This window comes from Salmo salar, chromosome 20 (assembly GCF_965601325.2).
Source record: "Salmo salar chromosome 20, fSalSal1, whole genome shotgun sequence".
Classification (NCBI taxonomy): domain Eukaryota; kingdom Metazoa; phylum Chordata; class Actinopteri; order Salmoniformes; family Salmonidae; genus Salmo; species Salmo salar.
Genome location: NC_138310.1, coordinates 14,942,454 through 14,966,911, shown reverse-complemented (window position 1 = coordinate 14,966,911; position 24,458 = coordinate 14,942,454). Strand labels below are relative to the sequence as shown.

At 42.3% G+C, this 24,458-nt stretch overlaps 1 protein-coding gene, 1 long non-coding RNA gene and 2 other non-coding genes across 4 annotated transcripts; 3 read left to right on the top strand and 1 right to left on the bottom strand.

Annotated features, from left to right (window-relative positions):
* Positions 1-9,465: 9,465 nt before the first annotated feature.
* On the bottom strand, positions 9,466-14,949 carry ub2r2 (Ubiquitin-conjugating enzyme E2 R2). The gene is given in 5 exon segments (NM_001139937.1): positions 9,466-10,947; positions 11,153-11,287; positions 13,001-13,098; positions 13,203-13,289; positions 13,689-14,949. Coding segments are annotated over 5 exon segments (756 nt in total). The 5' UTR covers positions 13,866-14,949; the 3' UTR covers positions 9,466-10,688.
* Positions 14,694-17,001, top strand: LOC106580077 (uncharacterized). Its single transcript, XR_001322799.3, has 4 exons — positions 14,694-14,828; positions 15,760-15,800; positions 16,396-16,506; positions 16,612-17,001. It is a non-coding gene; the product is annotated as an uncharacterized LOC106580077 (long non-coding RNA).
* A 4,037-nt stretch (positions 17,002-21,038) lies between these two features.
* Positions 21,039-21,110, top strand: trnah-gug (transfer RNA histidin (anticodon GUG)). Its single transcript has one exon. It is a non-coding gene; the product is annotated as a tRNA-His (tRNA).
* A 2,794-nt stretch (positions 21,111-23,904) lies between these two features.
* On the top strand, positions 23,905-23,976 carry trnah-gug (transfer RNA histidin (anticodon GUG)). The gene has a single exon. It is a non-coding gene; the product is annotated as a tRNA-His (tRNA).
* Positions 23,977-24,458: the final 482 nt, after the last annotated feature.

Genomic DNA, 24,458 nt, shown 5'->3' with positions numbered 1-24,458 from the left:
TACATTTAAACTGAGTTTTCCCCAATTCCTGACATTTAATCCAAGGTAAAATTCCCTGATTTAGGTCAGTTAGGATTACCGCTTTATTTTAAGAATGTGAAATGTCAGAATAATAGTAGAGAGAATGATTTATTTCAGCCTTTATTTCTTTCATCACATTCCCAGTGGGTCAGAAGTTTACATACACTCAATTAGTATTTGGTAGCATTGCCTTTAAATTGTTTAACTTGGGTCAAATGTTTCGGGTAGCCTTCCACAAGCTTCCTACAATAAGTTTGGTGAATTTTGGCCCATTCCTCCTGACAGAGCTGGTGTAACGGAGTCAGGTTTGTAGGCCTCCTTGCTCGCACACGCTTCTTCAGTTCTGCCCACAAATTTTCTATAGGATTGAGGTCAGGGCTTTGTGATGGCCACTCCAATACCTTGACTTTGTTGTCCTTAAGCCATTTTGCCACAACTTTGGAAGTATGCTTTGGGTCATTGTTTATTTGGAAGACCCATTTGCAGACCAAGCTTTAACTTCCTGACTGATGTCTTGAGATGTTGCTTCAATACATCCACATAATTTACCTTCCTTATGATGCCATCTATTTGCACCAGACCCTCCTGCAGCAAAGCACCCCCACAACATGATGCTGCCACCCCGATGCTTCACTGTTGGGATGGAGTTCTTTGGCTTGCAAGCCTCCCCCTTTTACCTCCAAACATAACAATGGTCATTATGGCCAAACAGTTATATTTTTGTTTCATCAGACCAGAGGACATTTCTCCAAAAAGTACGATCTTTGTCCCCATGTGCAGTTGCAAACCGTAGTCTGGCTTTTTTATGGCAGTTTTGAAGCAGTGGCTTCTTCCTTGCTGAGCGGCCTTTCAAGTTATGTCGATATAGGACTCGTTTTACTGTGGATATAGATACTTTTGTACCTGTTTCCTCCAGCATCTTCACAAGGTCCTTTGCTGTTGTTCTGGGTTTGATTTTATACTTGCGTACTATTGTTTGTACAGATGAACATGGTACCTTCAGGCGTTTGGAAATTGCTCCCAAGGATGAACCAGACTTGTGAAGGTCTACAATTTTTTTTTTCTGAGGTCTTGGCTGATTTATTTAGATTTTCCCATGATGTCAAGCAAAGAGACACTGAGTTTGAAGGTAGGCCTTGAAATACAGCCACAGGTACACCTCCAATTGACTCAAATTATGTAAATTAGCCTATCAGAAGCTTCTAAAGCCATTACATCATTTTCTGGAATTTTCAAAGCTGTTTAAAGGCACAGTCAACTTGATGTATGGAAACTTCTGACCCACTGGAATTGTGATGCAGTGAATTATAAGTGAAATAATCTGTCTGTAAACAATTGTTGTAAAAATTACTTGGGTCATGCACAAAGTAGATGTCCTAACCGACTTGCCAAAACTATAGTTTGTTAACAAGAAATTTGTGGAGTGGTTGAAAATCTAGTTTTAATGATCCAACCTAATTGTATGTAAACTTCTGACTTCAACTGTATGTTCTGGACATTGAAATCAGGTGCATTTTAGGTGCTGAACGGAAGGTGAAAAGACGTAATGTCCTCACTTCAAAAATATTTTCCGGATGTTAAAAATAATTCATTTACAGACTTTGAAAATATGTATTTTTAGGTCAATGATTCTTTGGCCAAATTTCAACTGCACATACTCTGAGTATACCAAACATTAGGAACACCCATTGACCCTCAGAACAGCCTCAATTTGTCTGGGCATTGACTCTACAAGGTGTTGAAAGTGTTCCACAGCGATGCTGGCCCATGTTGACTCCAATGCTTTCCACATTTGGATCAAGTTGTCTGGATGTCCTTTCGGTGGTGGACCATTCTAGATACACACGGGAAACTGTTGAGCGTGAAAAACCCAGCAGTGTTGCAGTTCTTGGCACAAACCGGTGCGCCTAGCACATACTACCAGACACCGTTCACAGGCACTTAAATATTTTGTCTTGCCCATTCACAAGCTCATACACAATCTGTCTCAATTGTCTCGAGGCTTAAAAATCTTTCTTTAACCTGTCTCCTCCCCTTCATCCACACTGACTGAAATGGATTTATCATTAAGGGATCATAAATTTCACCTGGATTCACCTGGTCAGTCTATGTCATGGAAAGAGCAGGTGACCTTAATGTTTTGTATACTCAGTGTATATTCTCAATAAAGTAAGCATTATATCACATGAATCATTTTTCAAGGCTCTTAATATAGGAAAGAGGAGCCAACTGAATATTTATTATTGCGCCCATATGTCATATGCACTTACAGTGCCTTCGGAAAGTATTCAGGCCCCTTCACTTTTTCCACATTTTGTTGCGTTACAGCCTTATTCTATATAAGGTCCCACAGTTGACAGTGCATGTCAGAGCAAAAACCAAGCCATGAGGTCAAAGGAATTGTCCGTAGAGCTTGAGACAGGATTGTGTCGAGGCAGAGATCTGGGGAAGGGTACCAAAACAATTCTGCAGCATTGAATGTTCCCAAGAACACAGTGTCCTCCATCATTCTTAAATGGAAGAAGTTTGTAACCACCAAGACTCTTCCTAGAGCTGGCCGCCCGGCCAAACTGAGCAATCGGGGGAGAAGGGCCTTGGTTAGGGAGGTGACCAACAACCCGATGATCACTCTGACAGAGCTCTAGAGTTCCTCTGTGGAGATGGGAGAACCTTCCAGAAGGACAACCATCTCTGCAGCACTCTACCAATTAGGCATATATAGTAGTGGCCAGACGGAAGCCACTGCTCAGTAAAAGGTACATGACAGCCGTTTGGAGTTTGCCAAAAGGCACCTAAAGACTTACAGACCATGAGAAACAAGATTCTCTGGTCTGATGAAACCAAGATTGAACTCTTTGCCCTGAATGCTAAGCTGATGTTTTTCAGCGGCAGGGACTGGGAGACTAGTCAGGATCAAGGCAAAGATGAACGGAGCAAAGTACAGAGAGCTCCTTAATGAAAACCTGCTCAGGACCTCAGACTGGGGTGAAGGTTCACCTTCCAACAGGACAACGACCCTAAGCACACAGCCAAGACAACGTCAGGACAAGTCTCTGAATGCCCTTGAGTGGCCCAGCCAGAGGCCGGACTTGAACCCAATCTCTGGAGAGACTTGAAAATAGCTGTGCAGGGACACTCCCCATCCAACCTGACAAAGCTTGAGAGGATCTGCAGAGAAGAATGGGAGAAACTCCACAAATACAGGTGTGCCAAGCTTGTAGTGTAATACCCAAGAAGACTCGAAGTTGTAATCTGAATACTTATCGAAATTTCAGTTCTTTATTTTCAATAAATTAGCAACAATTTCTAGAAACCTGTTTTTACTTTGTGATTATGGGGTATTGTGTGTAGATTGATGAGGGAAAAATAACAATTGAATCAATTTTAAAATAAGGCTGTAACCTAACAAAACGTTGAAAAAGTCAAGGGGTTTGAATACTTTCCGAAGGCACTGTATATTAACTTTTTCAAAAGCTTCAAAACTGTCAGCAATGATGTTCAAAGTAGTCCAACCTACAGAATAAACCGACAGATCACTTTAACTACAATAACATTCTCAGTAACGGTTACAGATTTTATTTTAATTTTATTGCTGTGACTGTGATATGTTGTTGTTTATGTACTGTTGTGGCAAAATTACAAACTCTGTTATACACATGGGCTGTATAAACCTTAAACCTGTACATTTCCACTGTCTGTTTCTCTCATGTAAGAGGAAGCCAGTGTTTTTCCTCTCTTGTTTCTGAGTAACTGTCACGTGGCCAATGACAAAAGAGCCTCTGAGTGACCTGTTTTTTTGGTCAATCCTATTCTTTTCCTATCTTTCAAGGGCACAGCTGTGTGGAGATATGAATAGAACAGAGGCTAGCTTGAGCAGCAATGACAATTATATCAGCAGAAATGAGTAATAAGACTGGCTTTATCACTTGTTTGTGCGCGATGATCTCACACACCTGCTAAACTGCCACGTAGACAGAGATTGTATTACCCTATAAAGGCTGAGACGCGAATCTTGTTAGATAGGCTCGTAACTCTGCACTGTTGTTGAGTGGATTGATAACCAGCTCCAGATTTGCAAATCTTATAATAAAGATGGATTGTTTGAACAAATGACTAAGTCTCTCTCACTTGGTTAGAATTTCCACGACACTATCTTAGTTGAATGCACTGACTGTAAGATAAGAGTGTCTGCTGAATGATCAAAATGTAAATGTAAAAACAAACCCTTACAAAGCATACTGGGTATTATTCGAATGAGCTCTGCCCCCAAATAAGTACACATTTGTTCGGTGTGGACCAGATCCAAAACTGAAAGAATCATAGACGTCTAGGCTATGTTTCACAAGTTAACATCAGAGTACACTATGGCAGAGTATAGTACAGTAGAGCCCAGTAGAGTACAGTACGGTACAGGACAGTTTAATTTGCTAGAGTAAAGTACAGTAAAGTAGAGTACAGTATAGTTTAACTCAGTATAGTACAGTATATTTTAATAAATTACAGTACAGTTTAATTCAGTAGAGTACAGTACAATTTAGTTCAGTAGCATAGAGTACATTAGAGTTCAGTAGTAGGGGTCTTCTCGGGTCCAAAAAGCTGGCTGATGACAACCAAACTGGACCCAACCCAGACCAGAGAGAGAAGTTTGAATTTTAGACCCGGGTCAGGTCTCGGGTATTCAGGTTCAGGTGGACCGGTGAAGACCTTAGTAAAGTAGGGTACAATACAGTACACTATACTTTTCTTTACTGTACTATACTTTTCTTTACTGTACTCTACTGTAGTGTACTATACTTGTCTTTACTGTACTCTACTGTAGTGTATTGTACTATACTTTTCTTTACTATACTGTAGTGTACTGTACTATACTTTCTTTACTGTACTGTACTTTTCTTTACTGTAGTGTACTGTACTATACTTTTCTTTACTATAGTCTACTGTACTGTACTATACTTTTCTTTACTGTACTGTACTCTGCTGTGCTCTACTGTACTGTATACTTTGCTATACTGTGCTGTCCAAACTTGTAAAACATAGACGTCTATGATTGGTTTAAATTTGGTCTGATCTGGACCGGACCAAATCTGAACCAATTCTAGACGTCTATGTTTGGGCCAAATATAGGCCGGTCCAGACGGACCTCTGTGGACTTGAAATCAAGGCCTGTCCAGACCGGACAAAATCTAAACTAAACACAGATGTCTAGGTTTGTGGCAAATAAAGTTCAGAAAGGTGGGCAGAAGTTGTGCAACAGGTGTCTGCTGTGCGCCTAAATCCATTCATTTCTGTGGGTTATCATCCCAGCTAACACATGCTCGCACAACTTTAGAGAACAATACCTTAATAGTCTCATTAGGTCATTAATTAACATTTTAAAGACTGATTATCGATGCCAAATAGGCAGTTTAAGGCAAACAGTTATTCTAGAGTCAAAATGTACAACAAAGTGTAAATAGGATACTTTTGGTCATTAAGTCAGTCTCCTCTAAAACGGAGTTTGGAACCGCCATGCTTCACAACGGGTAAATTAAGGTAGGGTTTTAATTTGACAATGTCCATTTGCCAACTGACATGGGGTGAACAGCTACTGTGATTGCTCTCTATCCCATAGCATAGATAGTGAGACAGACCTGCTCAGAAGCCCCGACTTTGTTTACATGAGACAACACGTAGCACATTTTTTACTTGAGAAATACTGTTCCAAACACATTTAGTTAGATGGAAAATTGCACAACTAAAACATCCTCAAAATTAATTACAGATTTCTTAAGTTATCTTAGATTCATTCTGGGGATTTTAAGGAAGTGAAATAGGCTTCCGTGTCCACAGTGTCTCATGGGGAAAAAACGTAATTAACCAAATGCAGAATCGGGTAGGAAACACACTGCCAAGATTAAGATTCTTCAAAGTAGCCACCCTATGCCTTGATGACAGCTTCCACGCTTTTTTTTTTTAAGGTATCTGTGACCAACAGATGCATATCTGTATTCCCAGTCATGTGACATCTATAGATTACAGGCCTACTGAATTTCAATTGACTGATTTCCTTATATGAACTGTAACTCAGGAAAATCTTTTGAAATTGTTGCATGTTGCGTTTATATTTTTGTTCAGTGTAGTTGACGCTACCAGCCTGGAGCCCTCGCAGACGTTTTCTCTCCCGGTGATCGCCTCAGCATCGCATCTGCAGCAAAGCAGAGGAAGGGGACGCTTCTCATCACTCTGGAGAGCACTGTGAGGGAAAAATAAGAAGCCTGTTGTTGCACTGTTATACAGTTGAACCTGTTGATACAGAAATATCCAGTGTTTATGGCTCTTAACTCTATCTATTTTCAGGCCCATGTGGCTGCAAAGAAAAAGGACAGAAGCTAGAAGGTTGAGAGCCTCACCTCACACCACAGGCAGCTGCTGGCACCTTCATTGTGGAGGACCAGCTCATAGTAATGGCTGGAACGGAATAAATGGAATCGAACACATCAAACTAATGGTTTCCATTTGTTAGATACCATCCCATTCCAGCCATTATTATGAGCCGTCCTCCCCTCAGTAGCCTCCTGTGCCACACAGGGAGATCAGTAGTGGGAGGAACTCAATGCTACAGACACCTGCGATTGAGACTCGATTGCCTCTGCTTCCATCTGCAGACTTTCTCTCATTCACCCCTCCGATTTTTATCAGCAAACTTTTGGGGCGGGCATTTCATTTGAATGCGTTTCCTTTTTCATTGAAACAAATATCTAACAAGTGGATGTTTTTAATGGCGAAAATAATTCTCACTTTGAAATAGCTTTGACAATTTCCAGCGCTCTCTGTATTTATTTGACTTTGTGCAACAAACAACCCAAATATAAAGCCTTAGGTTCACAAAAGAAAGCTTATTTTATCTTCAGTCAACGTTCATGACTTAAGTTCAGTTAGACCATGAAAAACAATGTGAATTTTCTACTCCAAAACAAACACGTAACATTAGCTGAAAGACACCAAGGGCCGGATCCAAGCCACCCTGCCTTAGCAATGTTTACACTATCTTCGTTTACCCACTGTTTAGGCCTACATACTACTGCATAAATATTGCCCTGTGCATTTGATTGAATCAAGCCCACAGTCTCTATGCGATTCTTGAACTTAAATTAAAATTAAACATAATTGAGATATCTAATAAATTATCATAATGGTTATGAAGCGCTCTACGTGTCCCCAAAAGGAATGCTTTTCTATGGAATGCTTTTCTATGTAATGATTACCTATCTGTGGTCAAGGGCCTGTGACTGGCACTGGGAGGAGATCTCTTTGGCAACACAACATCATGAATCACATTTACTTTGGAACCACTTGAGGACTACCAAACTCAAATGAAAAATCAAAGACATTAAGTGGCTTTCAGTTCACTCCATTATACCCAAGCATTTTTAACCTCAATGTCTGGCTCATCAGACCTGCATTCAAATACCATTTCAAATCAAATAGTTGGCTTTCAACAGTCTGGGGTGTCCAGTGAGTGGGGTTTGCACTTTTATGACATTTTAAATTATTTCAAATAGTATGTGAACCCAGGTCTGTTGCTTATACACACCCTTAGTAGAGGAAGGTGACACACCCCAAACTTCAAGCTGTAACAAAGTGTTATGGAAATGCCAAAACTTCCCATGGTGATCCAGCATTCATTGTCTGTGTTTCTGGGTAAAGAGAGACGTTTTCATCAAACCTTGAACGGGAGATTACGGACTACAGCAAATACTAACAGAACAAATTGTCTCTACTTGAAACAGCAGTGGTGCCTCTCTCAGTGCTGTTTTCTGTGCAGAGCAGTTTGTGGCGCTCTGTGGCATGGAGGGGGGGGGGGGGGGGTGTTGTCCACTTGTCTCCTTCACCCCTGGTGTTCAAGTCCCCCATAGGCATAGAAAGAAGTGGTTGTTACAAATCAGTCACCATGGAAACAACGCCATGTCGCCAGTCCAGTCCCCATGGAAATGATCCATCGCTGGTACCATACCAATATTCGGAAGCATCTTCTGTTTGAGAGAACAAGAGTTTAAGTGACATCAGTCGTGAGACTTAGCATCCTGTCTCAGAAACCCTTTATCAGTTTCAGGTGCATTTCACCTCAGAAGTTGGAGCAGAGATTGCTTCTCTACGGTCTCTGGTTGAAAAGATGCATGTTGAGATGAATCCACTCAAAGAGATGCATGTTGGGAGTCAGTGCCCAACCCTTCCTATCTGCTAGCGATCTTTGATTGAGTGGATGACTCAGAGAAACACGGGGAACCAAGCAAAAATTGCAGTGTCCTTTTTGTGTTCAGATCCCTGCCAGGGCAATACAGAAAGAGTAGGTTTTTGGTTTATTTATCTTTTTAACTGAAGGGTCTTCATCTTGTTGACTATGTGTGAGAGTAAGAGTACGTTAACCTGTCTGGGCTAGGGGGCAGTATTTTCACGGCCGGATGAAAAACGTACCCAATTTAAACAGGTTACTACTCTGGCCCAGAAACTAGAATATGCATATTATTAGTAGATTTGGATAGAAAACACGCTGAAGTTTCTAAAACTGTTTGAATGGTGTCTGTGAGTATAACAGAACTCATATGGCAGGCAAAAACCTGAGACAAATCCAAGCAGGAAGTGAAAAGTCTGAGAATTGTAGTTCTTTTGATTCGCTATCGAAGCTACAGTGTCTGTGGGTGACGTTGCACTTCCTAAGGCTTCCATTGGCTGTCTAAAGCCTTCAGAAAGTGGTTTGAGCATTCTCCTGTCACTGGGCAGATAATAGGAGCTCAGTTACTGAGTGGTCTGCCTGGCAACAAAGGGATTGGATATGCGCGGTCACACGAGCACGCCAGCACGCCGTTCCTTCTTTTTCTTCTCTGAATGAATATGCTATTGTCCGGTTGGAATATTATCGCAATTTTACGTTAAAAATACCATTAAGATTGATTTTAAACAGCGTTTGACATGCTTCTAAGTACGGTAATGTAACATTTTGACTTTGTCTCTCGTTCCGCGCTCGCGCGTTATGCCTTTGTATACGTGATCTGTACGAACAAAACTGAGGTATTTGTACATAAATATGGATTATTTCGAACAAAAACATTTCTTGTGGAAGTAGCAGTCCTGGGAGTGTATTCTGACAAAGATCAGCAAAAGTAACAGAACATTTCTAATACTAATTCTGAGTTTAGGTTGCGCCGAACTTGGCGGGTGTCTGAATAGCTCACCGTGATGGCTGAGCTATGTACTCAGAATATTGAAAAATGTGCTTTCTCCGTAAAGCTATTTTAAAATCTGACACAGCGGTTGCATCCAGGGGTAGTCTATCTATAATTCTTAAAATAATTATATATTTTGTCAACGTTTATGATGAGTATTTTTGTAAATTGATGTGCACATTCACCGAACATTTTGGTGGGAATACATTTTCTGAACATCACACGCCAATGTAAAATGCTGTTTTTGGATATAAATATGAACTTTATCGAACAAAACATACATGTATTGTGTAACATAATGTCCTAGGAGTGTCATCTGATGAAGATCGTCAAAGGTTAGTGCTTCATTTAGCTGTGTTTTGGGTTTTATTGACATGTCCTTGCTTGGAAAATGGCTGTGTGATTATTTTTGTCTATGTACTCTCCTAACAATCTAATGTTTTGCTTTCGCTGTAAAGCCTTTTTGAAATCGGACAATGTGGTTAGATGAACGAAAAGTTTATCTTTAATATGGTGTAAAATAGTTGTATGTTTGAGAAAGTAGAATTATGACATTTTGTTGTTTTTGAATTTGCCGCACTGATATTTCACTGGCTGTGTCCTGCAAGTTAATTGAGTGCATCTTACCACCCTGTTCCACAGTTTAAGAACAAATTAGAGTTAATTTAAATTGTGTTTTTACGTCTGAATAGGATTTGGTTTAACACAACGGAATTAGAACTAGTTTAGGAGAGTGCATGTTAACCCTGGGAGGGGTAGAAACCAGTGTTGCCAACTTAGTCGCTATATTAAGTGAGTTTTCAGACCCCCACTGCAACTTTTATTTGTCAAAGGGCCTAGCGAGAAATTAAGCTACTTTTCAGGCTGCCTTGGAGATGAGTTTTGATACCCTTTAGTGACTTTTCCCACTAAATAATTCCACAAACGGAAGTGAGAAAAGCTGCCTATGCAACAGAAGTCACAGCAACACCGCACACACAGGTACAGAAGCATAAGGGGAGGGGGTGTGCAGTGAGAGAAGGGGAGAAAATGTCATGGTAACAGCAAAACATCATCTGGCAACAAATCAAGCAGCCAAATAGGAATTCTCGCAAAAAAATTGTTGGCAACACTGGTAGACATCATACAAGCCAGATTGGTGTCATTATAAAGCATGTGATTATGTTGAACTGTTTAAAACTGACCCCTCAAATTGCTGAATAAGAAAAATGCCATAAAAAAACATGAAATCTGACCACCATACAGCCGTTAAAAATCCCTGCTTCAGGTGTAGAGCGCCTTAATAGAATATGGGCATGTTAAGTGCTATGGGAAGCCGTCAAGAATGGGATGAATCCAGCAAGAGTGTGTGTTTGTGTGCGCACGTGGTAAGGAATCAGAAAGTAAGGATAGGAGGAGGCTGCAGCAGAGTCTCTGGTAGGAAGGGTGTGGGGAGGAGCAGGATAAAAAGCGAGAGGAGGAAGGTCATGACTCTTCGTTGCCCGAGTCTTCCTCGTCAATTAAGCAGTTCCCCTCCTCTCCGGCCATCTGGCACCCAGCTTCTGCATCATCCTCGTCTTCCTCGTCATCCTCCTCAATGTCATCATCGTAGAGGTCGTCGTAAAGCAGGTCCGAGCTGCTGTCGTGGGAAGGCACTTTGGTCTGGATGCAGTACTCCGCCAGCGTGGTAGGGACCTTCACCCCATCCCGCTCCGCCTCCACTTTAGTGGACACTACCTGCTTCCTGAGAGAAAGAGGGAGAGAGAGAAAAATAGAGGGTGAGAGCACAACCAACAGTAAAAACAATGTCAGAGACGAGTGAAAGAGAGTAAGATTCCAGGTAGAAAAATTAAGTGATTGACTGCACTGAATTTGCATGTTTAGTCGTGTGTGTGAAGGAGTATATTGTTGTTTTTCATTGTGTGTTAAAGACAGAGAATTCTAGGTACCTGATGATCTCAGCATACTCTTTGTCCTTGCCCTTGCTGTCTCTCCACTTGCGGAACATAACAGAGGCATCGACATTGGCCGGGGAGTAGGTGTTGGGCTCGTTCAGCAGAGAGATCACACTCAGTAGGATGGTCCTGAATAGACATTCATATACAAACAGTACACAGGTAAGGTCACAGGTGAGTACATCTGGGCCGTGTTCACTAGGCACGTCAGGGGTATGTTCAGTTGATTAAACAATTAGTACGTACTGTTGTAAAACTTAGCTAAGAGACATTCTCCTGAAATGTTGCGCACCATTTTTCAACTTTTAGGTATAGGGTGCATTTGGAAAGTATTCAGACCCATTGACTTTTTCCACTTCGTTACATTACAGCCTCATTCTAAAATTGATTAAATAGTTTTTTTCCCCCCTCATCAATCTACACACAATGCCCCATAATGACAAAGCAAAAACAGGTCAAGAAATTTTTGCAAAAGTATTAAAAATAAACTGAAATATCACATTTACATAAGTATTAAGACACTTCACTCAGTACTTTGAGGCAACTTTGGCAGTAATTACAGCCTCAAGTCTTCTTGGGTGTGACGCTACAAGCTTGTCACACCTATATTTCTCCCATTCTTCTCTGCAGATCCTCTCAACCACTGTCAGGTTGGATGGGGAGCATCACTGCACAGCTTCTCAAGGACATTCAGAGACTTGTTCCAAAGCCACTCCTGCATTGTCTTCGCTGTGTGCTTAGGGTCGTTGTCCTGCTGGAAGGTGAACCTTAACCCCGGTCTGAGGTCCTAAGCGCTCTGGAGCATGTTTTCATCAAGGATCTGTACTGTGCTCTGTTCGTCTTTCCCTCGATCCTGACTAGTCTCCCAGTCCCTGCCACAGAAAAACATCCCCACAGCATGATGCTGCCACCACCATAATTCACCATAGGGATGGTGCCAGGTTTCCTATAGGAGTGACAATTGGCATTCAGGCCAAAGAGTTCAATCTAGGTTTCATCAGACCAGAGAATCTTGTTTCTCATGGTCTGAGTGTCTTTAGATGCCTTTTGGCGAACTCAAAGCGGGCTGTCATGCACCTTTTACTGAGGAGTGGCTTCCGTCTGGCCACTACCATAAAAGCCTGAATGGTGGAGTGCTGCAGAGATGGTTGTAATTCTGGAAGGTTCTCCCATCTCCACAGAGGAACTCTGCAGCTCTGTCAGAGTGACCATCGGGTTCTTGGTCACCTCCCTGACCAAGGCCCTTCTCCCCTAATTGCTCAGTTTGGCCGGGCGGCCAGCTCTAGTAAGAGTCTTGGTGGTTCCAAACTACTTCCATTTAAGAATGATGGAGGCCACTGTTCTTTGAACTTCAATGCTGCAGATATTTTTTGGTACCCTTCCCCAGATCTGTGCCTTGACACAATCCGATCTCAGAGCTCTACGGACACTTTTTCAACCTCACGACTTGGTTTTTGCTCTGACATACACTGTCAACTGTGGGCGGCGCACAATTGGCTCAGTGTCATCCAGATTTGTCCGGAATAGGCCGTCATTGTAAATAGGAATTTGTTCTTAACTGACTTGCCTAGTTAAATAAAGGTTAAAAAAAATTCTAATGGCATATTTTTTAAGGCACTAACGGAGGCTAACTCCGCCATGGCTTGTTGGCCAAAGCCTATGGGGAAATTGGGTTTGTCAAAGGTTTTTGGATAAATTACGAAAATAAAGTCTGTGGTAACTACAGGCTTAGGAGATCTCATACGTTTTTGTTCTATGAGAAACTCATCAGCTAACATCACTTTTTGTTCATTTTGAAGCATTTACAGTGCATTCGGAAAGTATTCAGAAGGACTATTTTACCTGACATTCTGGGTGGGGTTCCATCTCTCAGAGGGTAGCTCTCCGCTCTGTGGGTCGTCAACAGGGGGGTGAAGGATGGAGATACACACTTCCCCATTCTGTAGACAAGCAACAAGTTACTCTCCACAGCAAGACCAACAATTGCCCATAAACTCATAAATCACATAAAATCAAGACAAACATACAATGTGGTATACATCACCTCATATATGTTGGGGTGCCACATCTTTGTGAGGAAACGGAAAGTAGGTGGAGAGTAGGGGTAGTCAACTGGAAACTTCATGTGTGCCTGGGAAATGAGAGTCAGTGATGTGTGAGGGAAGGAATACTCTGGCTTTTCACAAATAGTGTGTCGCATATCAACACCCACTGGAGGGTTGTGGCAAGTTCTTCCTGGGTGACAGCTTAAGACTCAGTTGTAACGTAAAATATTGCTATGTTTATTTATATGGTCAAAAAAACAATGGAAAGGCTACAAGCGGTATGCCAAGTTTGGGAAACACTGCTCTCTAGGCAGGGGTACAGGGATTGTCTACATATATCAAAAAAGTGTGTTTGTATATACTATAAGTAACGTTACTGTTTGGATTCTTGTTATTTATATACTTTCTATACTCGAGACTAGTTAGCTATAGGTCCCAGATCAGATGTATTGCCCACAGACATGACAGAAGAAATCCTCCCTCACCTTGAAGTATCCTCCCTCATAAAGTGTGTTGGGGGGTCCAAATATGGCCACCTCCCAGTTGTACAAGTCGGACTCTTCTACTGGTGTGATGCGGAAACCCTCCACTGGTTCCTCTTGGAGAGACTTCAGTTCAAGCATTAGTGCCTTCTGAGAGCTTGGCATCTGCTGCTGTGCCATGGTGACCCAGTGGCAATGAAGACTGGCTGAAAACCGGACGACCCCGTTTGCACTCGCTCTTTGGAAGCTTTCCTAACAGCCAGTCAAATAAAACAGGACCAATTCAAATTGCTCGTCCCAACAACCAATAGCTGGTTGTCATATAGAGGGGCTGCAAGCATTACCCACCAGTGGTGGCACCACGTTTAGTTGGTAGCTAGGTTAGCTAACGTTATCCATCCAACTGTGGAGCCTGCTCTAAAAACGTTAGCTAGCTAGCTACAGTAGCGAGGTAAACAAAGCGATAAAACTGCTGCTAGCTCTGTTGACAGTTCTGTAGATAATGAGGAAGCTGCTTTTGGTAGAGGCTAAAATATTCCTATACGGTTTTATGACGCGTCAAATGTTTTTAACGCCGCATATTCCTTAATCTGATCATATATGTTATGGTTTTATCCTGGAGGGAGGGGGTGCCGTTTACAAATTATCTTCTATCGAAACGTTAAAAAAATATAGCTTGCTAGCGTCTTTGATCTCCGAACAGTTTAACTTGTGTAATAATAAATTAAGACGACAAAGGGTGTTTCTAAAATGTTTCCCCGTGTCATTCGTCCGTTCTCTGTCGATAGGTGTGCACGGTCTCGGCACGTCCAGCGGGTTGTTCTCAGTCATTTGTTTGTGTGCGTGAGCATAGCAAGCTTCTCCACTAGAGTCAAACTCAACGAACGTTTAATGATTTAGTTTTAAAGCCGTCTGACAGGCATAATCTCTTTAAAATAACTACAGTGATATAAATTAATCCACGTGTGTAGGAACTTCATTTTCTCTCTCTCTTTCCTCACTTCGCAGTTTGCTTTCAACAGATTCCAGTGCACTTGCTGCCTCGCGCCATACCTGTGTGAAGCTAGCCACTTCTTCTTCGATGAGGTTTAAGGGTGGTTGGCGTCCTATAAATGTTGCATTACCGTCACCTACTAGACTGGAGTATAACTTACTTATTTTGCTTTACCATTTTTTTTTAAAACACCACCCTACTCCACTATTTAAATATATTTAGTCCTACCTCAGGCCACTTAACACACCCTGTAACTCTTCTGACGTCAAGTCTTGCACACTCAAATACCTCTCTGCAGCTGCCACCACAGCCTCAATTTTCTGTGACTTGTGTTCCATCCCTGCAGTACAGTTGATAACCATTGCTATAAATGCAAAAAATCTAATCTTACTGAAACATATTCTGTATAACTTGTTGGCCTCTCCCTCTGTACTGGTAGCGCTCTACTACTCACACCACTCCTCTCAGGATCCCTCCCCCTTGACCCATCTCCCCCTACTTTCTTCACTGCCTCAGCATATGACAACTTCTGCTCTACTCAGGACATTTCTGATCCCCAGCCCCATGGGCACCCCTACAATTAACGCATACCACTACTTTCCCCAATGCTACACATTCCTTTGTCTCATGCCCTTCTGCACACTTCCCACACCTCTCTCCTACACACTGCTGCCACATGCCCATATGCTTGACACCTGTAACAACGTAATGCATTTGGCACAAAATCTCATAAGGGATAACATATATTACAATGCATTCACAACACATTGTGTGTGCCCTCAGGCCACTACTCTACTATCATATATCTACAACACAAAATCCTTGTGTACGTGTGTGTACAGTGCGTATGTTATCGTGTGTATGCATGTGTCTCTTCATAGTCCCCGCTGTTCCATAAGGTATATTTTTATCTGTTTTTTTAAATCTAATTTTACTGCTTGCGTGAGTTACTTGATGTGGAATAGAGTTCCATGTAGTCATGGCTCTATGTAGTACAGTGCGCCTCCCATAGTCTGTTCTGTTTAGGTTAGTGTGTAGTCAAGGCTTTGTCATTAGAATTATATTGTGCCCATTTTTCAGATCTAATGCATCTGCTACACCGGCCACGACAGGTGATACAGGTAATTATCACATGTATGTATACACACATGCACACTCTCCCTCACTTGGGGCTCTATTCAATCACTTCCGCTTCAGCCGACATCCACATAGCGGTTGTTTTGGTGGTGTCTGAGGTGGAACTGTGTTAGAGCTGTCAAATCCACAAGCGGCTCCTGCCATTATACCTAAGGCGGACAATGCCATTGGCTGCACGGAGTCGCATTAACAGAAATCTCATGCAGCCCTGTTTACAGGTTAGAACGCTGCAATTTGAGATGTAATCTACACCTCGATTAGGCTGATAGAAATCCTCATTATTTAGTTTAATGATTTTGAATTTGAGCGTCATTATTTCTATATAACCTACACTTTCTCGTTCTGAACTAGTAACGAGAGTAGGACGGGTGTAGTTTTGTGACAATGATCAAGAGCTGCTGCTTACTGATTTGACATATCCAACGCAGTTACACCTCCGACACGGCCAAAACATCAGCTATGTGGTGTCGGCTATCGCAGGTTAACTCTTGATCTGATTGAATCTAGGCCTTACACTCATTCAGTCTATTTAGTTGTATGAATATTGTCAGTTAAGAAAATTGTGCCTCTCTCTTTTAGATCTGCCACCCCCAGCAGTTCAGCAGCAGTCACAGCAGTCCTCTGCTACACCGGTTCCTACTACACTGGCCGTGAAGGGAGAAACCTTTGAGAATACCTAGATGGATACAGGTAAATCAGAATTATATTGCATATGCTCACTCACACCAACAGATGTACACACAGACATGTTGTTGAGTTGTATACTTAGTGTCGCTTTGTGCATCTCTCTTTCAGATCTGGCATGCACTAGACCACTGCCTGACAGCCTCACCCAGAAGACACTGGGCCTATCAAGACTGACAAAGCAGAGATGGGCGGCTGACAAGGAAAAATAAAACAGAACTTGCACTCACACACATTATCCACAATGTAAATAAGTTGTAATTACTTGTTTATTTAATGTTTGCTCCATTTTATTTTAGGATTGGAGATATCTACTCCTTCATATCCATACTCAATATCCCACATAATTACTCTAAATATCAATCAAATCAAAGTTGAAAACATGTCTCCCTCTCACACACACTAGACCAAATGTAAATAAATTGTAATAACTTGTTTATTTTATGTATGCTCCATTTTATTTGAGGAAAATATCTGCAATAAAGTACATTCACAGTTAAAGCAATGGCTTTGATTTATTGGATATTTCTCTGAATACATTGTGTGACCAGAAGGAAGTCGGCAGACCTGCAACCCTTGGACTGTGTAGGTTTTGTCATCTGGGGCTGAAAAATAGAGAGATGGGGAGGAAGAGTGCAGTTTAAAGGTTTATCATTAATAACTGACACAATGCTAGAATAAATACATATTAGAATAATACATTATACAGGGACCAATAGTTACTGTATTGTGATTCTTCAGTGTTTTATTTACTCGATCAAGTAGTGTCCCAAGGAGGGATCGAACCGTATCTCAAAAGCAGCAGAAAAGGTCAAATAAGGTCACCAAAATGTCTGTTACGGCTATACACGCCTGGCCACCGCGTGGGGCACATGTATACTACAATAAGTTAGAAAGTCTGACATTTCCGAGTCTCCTAGTTCCAACTAGTAAGCCCCAAGTCATTACATATTTTCGTTTTTTCTTGTGCATTTTGCTATTTGCCTCATGACTCCTGCATGCTTTGTTGACTACAAAATGTCTTTACCCAACCGTGGGACAGACTGTTTGTTCCCACACTCGGGGCTCTGACTTGGTTACACGGACTTTTGGCCTCCCATCCTATTCTAACCACCTCTCGTCGGCTTTGTATTCATGTTACCTGATGAAATTGCTGTACAATATGATCTTGTTGCCATCTGATGCACATTCAGATGTCATAAATCAGCACTGCAGAGCTCTCCCTGTACTATACCTTGATTGTATTTCTGTTGATGATATCTGGAAATGTGCATGTACACCCTGGTCCATCTACTGTTGCTAGCCCCAATTCTGACTTGTGCTCTGATATCTGCTCCTCTGATTTCTGCTCCCGTAAAAGCCTGGGTTTTCTACACGTTAACAGTAGAAGCGTATTACCTAAAATGGATCAATTGAAAGTGTGGGTTCAGAGCTCCAATCCAGATGTGTTGGTCATTACTGAGACGTGGTTAAGGAAGAGTGTTTTGAATACTGATGTTAACCTATTAAACTTTCAAATAGCTCTTTGTTGACTGTTGCTGGGTGCTATCGTCCTCCATCAGCACCGGCCTGTACCCTATCTGCCCTAAGCTCTCTCCTGGCCCCTTACACCAAGTCTGAATTTGTCCTGCTAGGTGACCTGAACTGCGACATGCTCTAACCACCTGACCAAGTCCTAAAGCAATGGGACTCCCTAAATCTTTCTCAGATTATTACCAATCCCACAAGGTATGACTCCAAAGACCCAGAAAAGGCTACTCTTCTTGATGTTTTCCTCACAAATATTCCTGAGAGGTATCAGTCTGGTGTTTTCTGTAATGACCTTAGCGATCACTGTTTTACAGCCTGTGTTTGTAATGGCTGCTCAGTGAAACGACCTGTCCTGATTTGTCATAGACGCTTGCTAAAAAACTTTAATCAGCAAACCTTCCTTCGTGACCTGACCTCTGTAAAATGGTATAGAATCAGCTTGATCCCCTCTGTCCAAGATGCTTGGACCTTCTGTTTTGATATTTTCAGTGGTATTGTTAACAAACACGCCCCCATAAAGAAAATGAGAATTAAAAAAGGTTCAGCCCCTGGTTTGACCGTGATCTTGCAGAGTTACTCCACCTCAAGAATTCCATTTGGCGAAAGGCTCTGCACATGCATACTCAGGCTGACTGGCTCTCGTTCAGGTAAATGAGAAATAAGTGCACTCAGGCTATCCGGAAGGCCAAAGTTAGTTACTTTAAGGAGTAGTTCTCTCTTTGTGGATCTAACCCCAAGAAGTTCTGGAAAACGGTTAAAGACCTGGAGAATAAACCCTCCTCCTCACAGCTGCCCATGTCCCTTAAAGTTGATGATGTGGTTGTTATTGACAAGAAGCACATGGCTGAGCTCTTTAATCACCACTTCATTAAGTCAGGATTCCTATTTGACTCAGCCTTGCCTGTCCAACATTTCCTCATCTCCCACCCCTTCTAATGTGACTATCCCTGATGCTTCTCCCTCTTTTCCTCCTGCCCCACTACAAAGTTTCTCCCTGCAGGGAGTCACTGAGTCCGAGGTGCTAGAGGAGCTCCTGAAACTTGACCCCAAAAAAACATCTGGGTCAGATGGTTTAAACCTTTTCTTCTTTAAGTTGCTGCCCCTATCATCGCCAAGCCTATTTCTGACCTTTTTAACCTGTCTCTCCTTTCTGGGGAGGTTCCCATTGCTTGGAAGGCAGCCACGGTTCGTCCTTTATTTAAAGGGGGAAATCAAGCTGATCCTTACTGTTATAGGCCTATTTCTATTTTGCCCTGTGGATCAAGAGTGTTGGAAAAACTTGTTAATAATCAACTGGCTTTCTTGATGTCTATAGTATTATCTTGGGTATGCAATCTGGTTTCCGCTTAAGTTATGGATATGTCACTGCAACCTTATAGGTCCTCAATGATGTCACCATTGCCCTTGATTCTAAGCAATGTTGTGCTGCTATTTTTATTGACTTGGCCAAAGCTTTTGATAAAGTAGACCATTCCATTATTTTAGGCCGGCTAAGGAATATTGGTGTCTGAGGGGTCTTTTGCCTGGTTTGCTAACTACCTCTCTCAAAGAGTGCAGTGTATAAAGTCAGAAAATCTGCTGTCTCAACCACTGCCTGTCACCAAGGGAGAACCCCAGGCTCAATCCTAGGCCCCACGCGCTTCTCAATTTACATCAACAACATAGCTCAGGCAGTAGGAAGCTCTCTCATCAATTTAAATGCAGATGATACAGTCTTATACTCAGCTGGCCCCTTGTGTTAAATGCTCTACAACAAAGCTTTCTTAGTGTCAAACAAGATGTCTCTACCCATAACCTTGTTCTGAACACCTCCAAAACAATTGTCATGTGGTTTGGTAAGAAGAATGCCCCTCTCCCCACAGGTGTGATTACTACCTCTGAGGGTTTAGAGCTTGAGGTAGTCACCTCATACAAGTACTTGGGAGTATGGCTAGACAGTACACTGTCCTTCTCTCAGCACATATCAAAGCTGCAGGCTAAAGTTAAATCTAGACTTGGTTTCCTCTATCGTAATCGCTCTTCTTTCACCCCAGCTGCCAAACTAACCCTGATTCAGATGACCATCCTACCCATGCTAGATTACGGAGACATCATTTATAGATCAGCAGGTAATGGTGCTCTCGAGCGGCTAGATGTTCTTTACCATTCGGCCATCAGATTTTCCACCAATGCTCCTTATAGGACACATCACTGCACTCTATACTCCTCTGTAAACTGGTCATCTCTGTATACCCGTCGCAAGACCCACTGGTTGATGCTTATTTATAAAACCCTCTTAGGCCTCACTCCCCCCTGTCTGAGATATTTACTGTAGCCCTCATCCTCCACATACAACACCCGTTATGCCAGTCACATTATGTTAAAGGTCCCCAAAGCACACACATCCCTGGGTTGCTCGTTTTTTCAGTTTGCTGCAGCTAGCGACTGGAACGAGCTGCAACAAACACTCAAACTGGATAGTTTTATCTCAATCTCTTCATTCAAAGACTCAATTATGGACACACTTACTGACAGTTGTGGCTGCTTTGCGTGATGTATTGTTTTCTCTACCTTCCTGCCCTTTGTGCTGTTGTCTGGGCCCAATAATGTACCATGTTTTGTGCCGCTACCATGTTGTCCTGCTAACATGTTGTTGTCATGTTGTGTTGCTACCATGCTGTGTTGTCATGTGTTGCTGCCTTGCTATGTTGTTGTCTTAGGGCTCTCTTTATGTAGTTGTGTTGTCTCTCTTGTCGTGATGTGTGTTTTGTCCTGTATTTATTTATATGTCATTTATTTTTATTTATTTTATTTACAATCCCAGTCCCCGTCCCCGCAGGAGGTCTTTTGCCTTTTGGTAGGCCATCATTGTAAATAAGAATTTGTTCTTAACTGACTTGCCTAGTTAAAATAAAAGTAAAAAAATAAAATAAAAAATACGTGGCATAACTTAACAGTTAGCCAGTTTATTTTACCAACGTCACTACAAATCCCAATTTCTCCCATAAAGGGGCAAGCCCTGGTAGCTCGCCGTGATCGTATAGTGGTTAGTACTCTGCGTTGTGGCCGCAGCAACCCCGGTTCGAATCCGGGTCACGGCATTGCGATACACAATGTCACGGCAAAAGGGCTCTATTTTTTGATGTTTTTGAAAGAAACTTAGTCTTCACTACAAAAACAAGAATCAAGTTAACTCTAATAAGAAAAGTCTGTCAATGTTAGCCATATCCCCCCTGTGTGTAAGACCCCTGCTGTAACACAATAATGTAACTGCAGAGGAGCAACTAGGTGTTGTTTACCGTAATGTACCCTAAAACACTTGCGCTCAAACAGGTCGAACAGGTCGAGAGCTTCAAGTTCCTCAGTGTCCACACCACTAAAGAGATATCGTGGTCCACACACATTAACACAGTCGTGAAGAGGGCATGGCAATGCCTCTTCCCCCTCAGGAGGCTGAAAAGATTTGGCATCCTCAAAAAGCTGTACAGCTGCACCATTGAGAGCATCTTGACTGGCTGCATCACCACTTGGTATGGCAACTGCTTGTCATCTGAACGCAAGGCGCTACAGAGGGTAGTGCGTACGCCCAGGACACAGGGTTCGCACAAAGTGCTTGAGGTGCTTAAAGTACCTGAATTTGGCACTCTGAAATTCAAGTACTGGAATACCTTAAAATCAGACATCTTCTCAGGTTGGTACTTGAAAAGTACTTGAATTAAAATGAGAGGAGAACAGATCAAATATGTTTACAAAAAATATGATAAAAATGTATTGGTCTTGCAAATGAATTTCCAGGCAGACTACTGAGTTTTATTGCCTCACGTGTTTCGTGCTGTGGTTGCCAGGCGAGCTCGCTCATTCCACCCACACTGCCACTCAGCCAGGTTGGTACAGAACTGACTGATTAGGCACCGCCAAACATCACATCGATAGCTAAACTGCCGGGAAATATGGAACATTTCTGGGATCTTTTATTTCAGCTCATGAAACATGGGACCAACACTTTACATGTTGCGTTTTATATTTTTGTTCAGTATAATTTACTCACCTTTTCTTACCACTACATCACTGGACCCAACCAACCCACACCATGTAAGGTGCAACAAAATGTGTCAGACTGGGTGAATAGGCCCTTTGTGAATCGGCCCCGAAGAGCCACATGAAGGGGGAAAGACACAACGCTGCATCCTGCACTGGCGCCAGTTCTACATTATGTGACATTTTCTCTGCAACAACCTCCAGAGCTTTTCATTCACAGGGCTCCGGCTATATTCCGCCTTATCAAGCAACAGCCGTGCTCATGCCCTTCTGGTGGCCGTTCACGTGCCGTTTCCCTCACACAGCCCACCCAATCATTATGCTGGAGTTGTGTAGTAATGTAAATAGGAAATGTGTGTTCACCAGTAGGCATGTTCCAAAACTCTGCTATTCAAATGACAAAATCGTTAGTACTGACTTATCACCTATGTATGGAGTAAATAAGTCGGTTTTTTTCATGAGATTGTGGCGATATACTGCCATCTGTTGGCGACTAGATCAACAACGACTACATCAACAACATAGCTCAGACAGTAGGAAACTCTCTCATCAATTTAAATGCAGATGATACAGTCTTATACTCAGCTGGCCCCTTGTGTTAAATGCTCTACAACAAAGATTTCTTAGTGTCCAACAAGCCTTCTCTACCCATAACCTTGTTCTGAACACCTCCAAAACAATTGTCATGTGGTTTGGTAAGAAGAATGCCCCTCTCCCCACAGGTGTGATTACTACCTCTGAGGGTTTAGAGCTTGAGGTAGTCACCTCATACAAGTACTTGGCAGTATGGCTAGACAGTACACTGTCCTTCTCTCAGCACATATCAAAGCTGCAGGCTAAAGTTAAATCTAGACTTGGTTTCCTCTATTGTAATCGCTCTTCTTTCACCCCATCGGCCAAACTAACCCTGATTCAGATGACCATCCTACCCATGCTAGATTACGGAGACAATTTATAGATCGGCAGGTCAGGGTGCTCTCGAGCGGCTAGATGTTCTTTACCATTCGGCCATCAGATTTTCCACCAATGCTCCTTATAGGACACATCACTGCACTCTATACTCCTCTGTAAACTGGTCATCTCTGTATACCCGTCGCAAGACCCACTGGTTGATGCTTATTTATAAAACCCTCTTAGGCCTCACTCCCCCCTGTCTGAGATATTTACTGTAGCCCTCATCCTCCACATACAACACCCGTTCTGCCAGTCACATTGTGTTAAAGGTCCCCAAAGCACACACATCCCTGGGTTGCACGTTTTTTCAGTTTGCTGCAGCTAGCGACTGGAACGAGCTGCAACAAACACTCAAACTGGACAGTTTTATCTCAATCTCTTCATTCAAAGACTCAATTATGGACACACTTACTGACAGTTGTGGCTGCTTTGCGTGATGTATTGTTTTCTCTACCTTCCTGCCCTTTGTGCTGTTGTCTGGGCCCAATAATGTACCATGTTTTGTGCCGCTACCATGTTGTCCTGCTACCATGTTGTTGTCATGTTGTGTTGCTACCATGCTGTGTTGTCATGTGTTGCTGCCTTGCTATGTTGTTGTCTTAGGTCTCTCTTTATGTAGTTGTGTTGTCTCTCTTGTCGTGATGTGTGTTTTGTCCTGTATTTATTTATATGTCATTTATTTTTATTTATAATCCCAGTCCCCGTCCCCGCAGGCGGTCTTTTGCCTTTTGGTAGGCCATCATTGTAAATAAGAATTTGTTCTTAATTGACTTGCCTAGTTAAAATAAAAGTAAAAAAATAAAATAAAAAATACGTGGCATAACTTAACAGTTAGCCAGTTTATTTTACCAACGTCACTACAAATCCTAAATTCTCCCCTAGAGGGGCAAGCCCTGGTAGCTCGCCGTGATCGTATAGTGGTTAGTACTCTGCGTTGTGGCCGCAGCAACCCCGGTTCGAATCCGGGTCACGGCATTGCAATACACAATGTCACGGCAAAAGGGCTCTGTTTTTAGATCTTTTTGAAAGAAACGTAGTCTTCCCTACAATAAAAAGAATCAAGTTACCTCTCACATAGCTTTTTGCCCACAGCTAAAGAACAACAGACAAAATGCGAGGAGCCATGTTAGTGCAGCGCGCCGTGTGTAAATGGAATGGTTCCGATTCGCCGGCAGCCGGCGCACAAAGCAAACTAAATCTGCCTTTCTCAACTCAATGCACATGCAGCAGCAGTAGCTCATTGGTCTGAGTTTACAGCGGGAAGAAATGCGCTAACTCAAACCGATGTTATGGAGATGCTTTTTGTGTATGGAAACAGTCGGAAGGAGATGTCCACTGTTTAAAAATGTAATGCATACCGGTATGTTAGTTTCTTAGCTTTGATACACGAGACAGAGAGCTCGTTTGGTCAGTTAATCTTCCCGAAGAGGAGACTGACTTCGAAGTTCGAACATTGG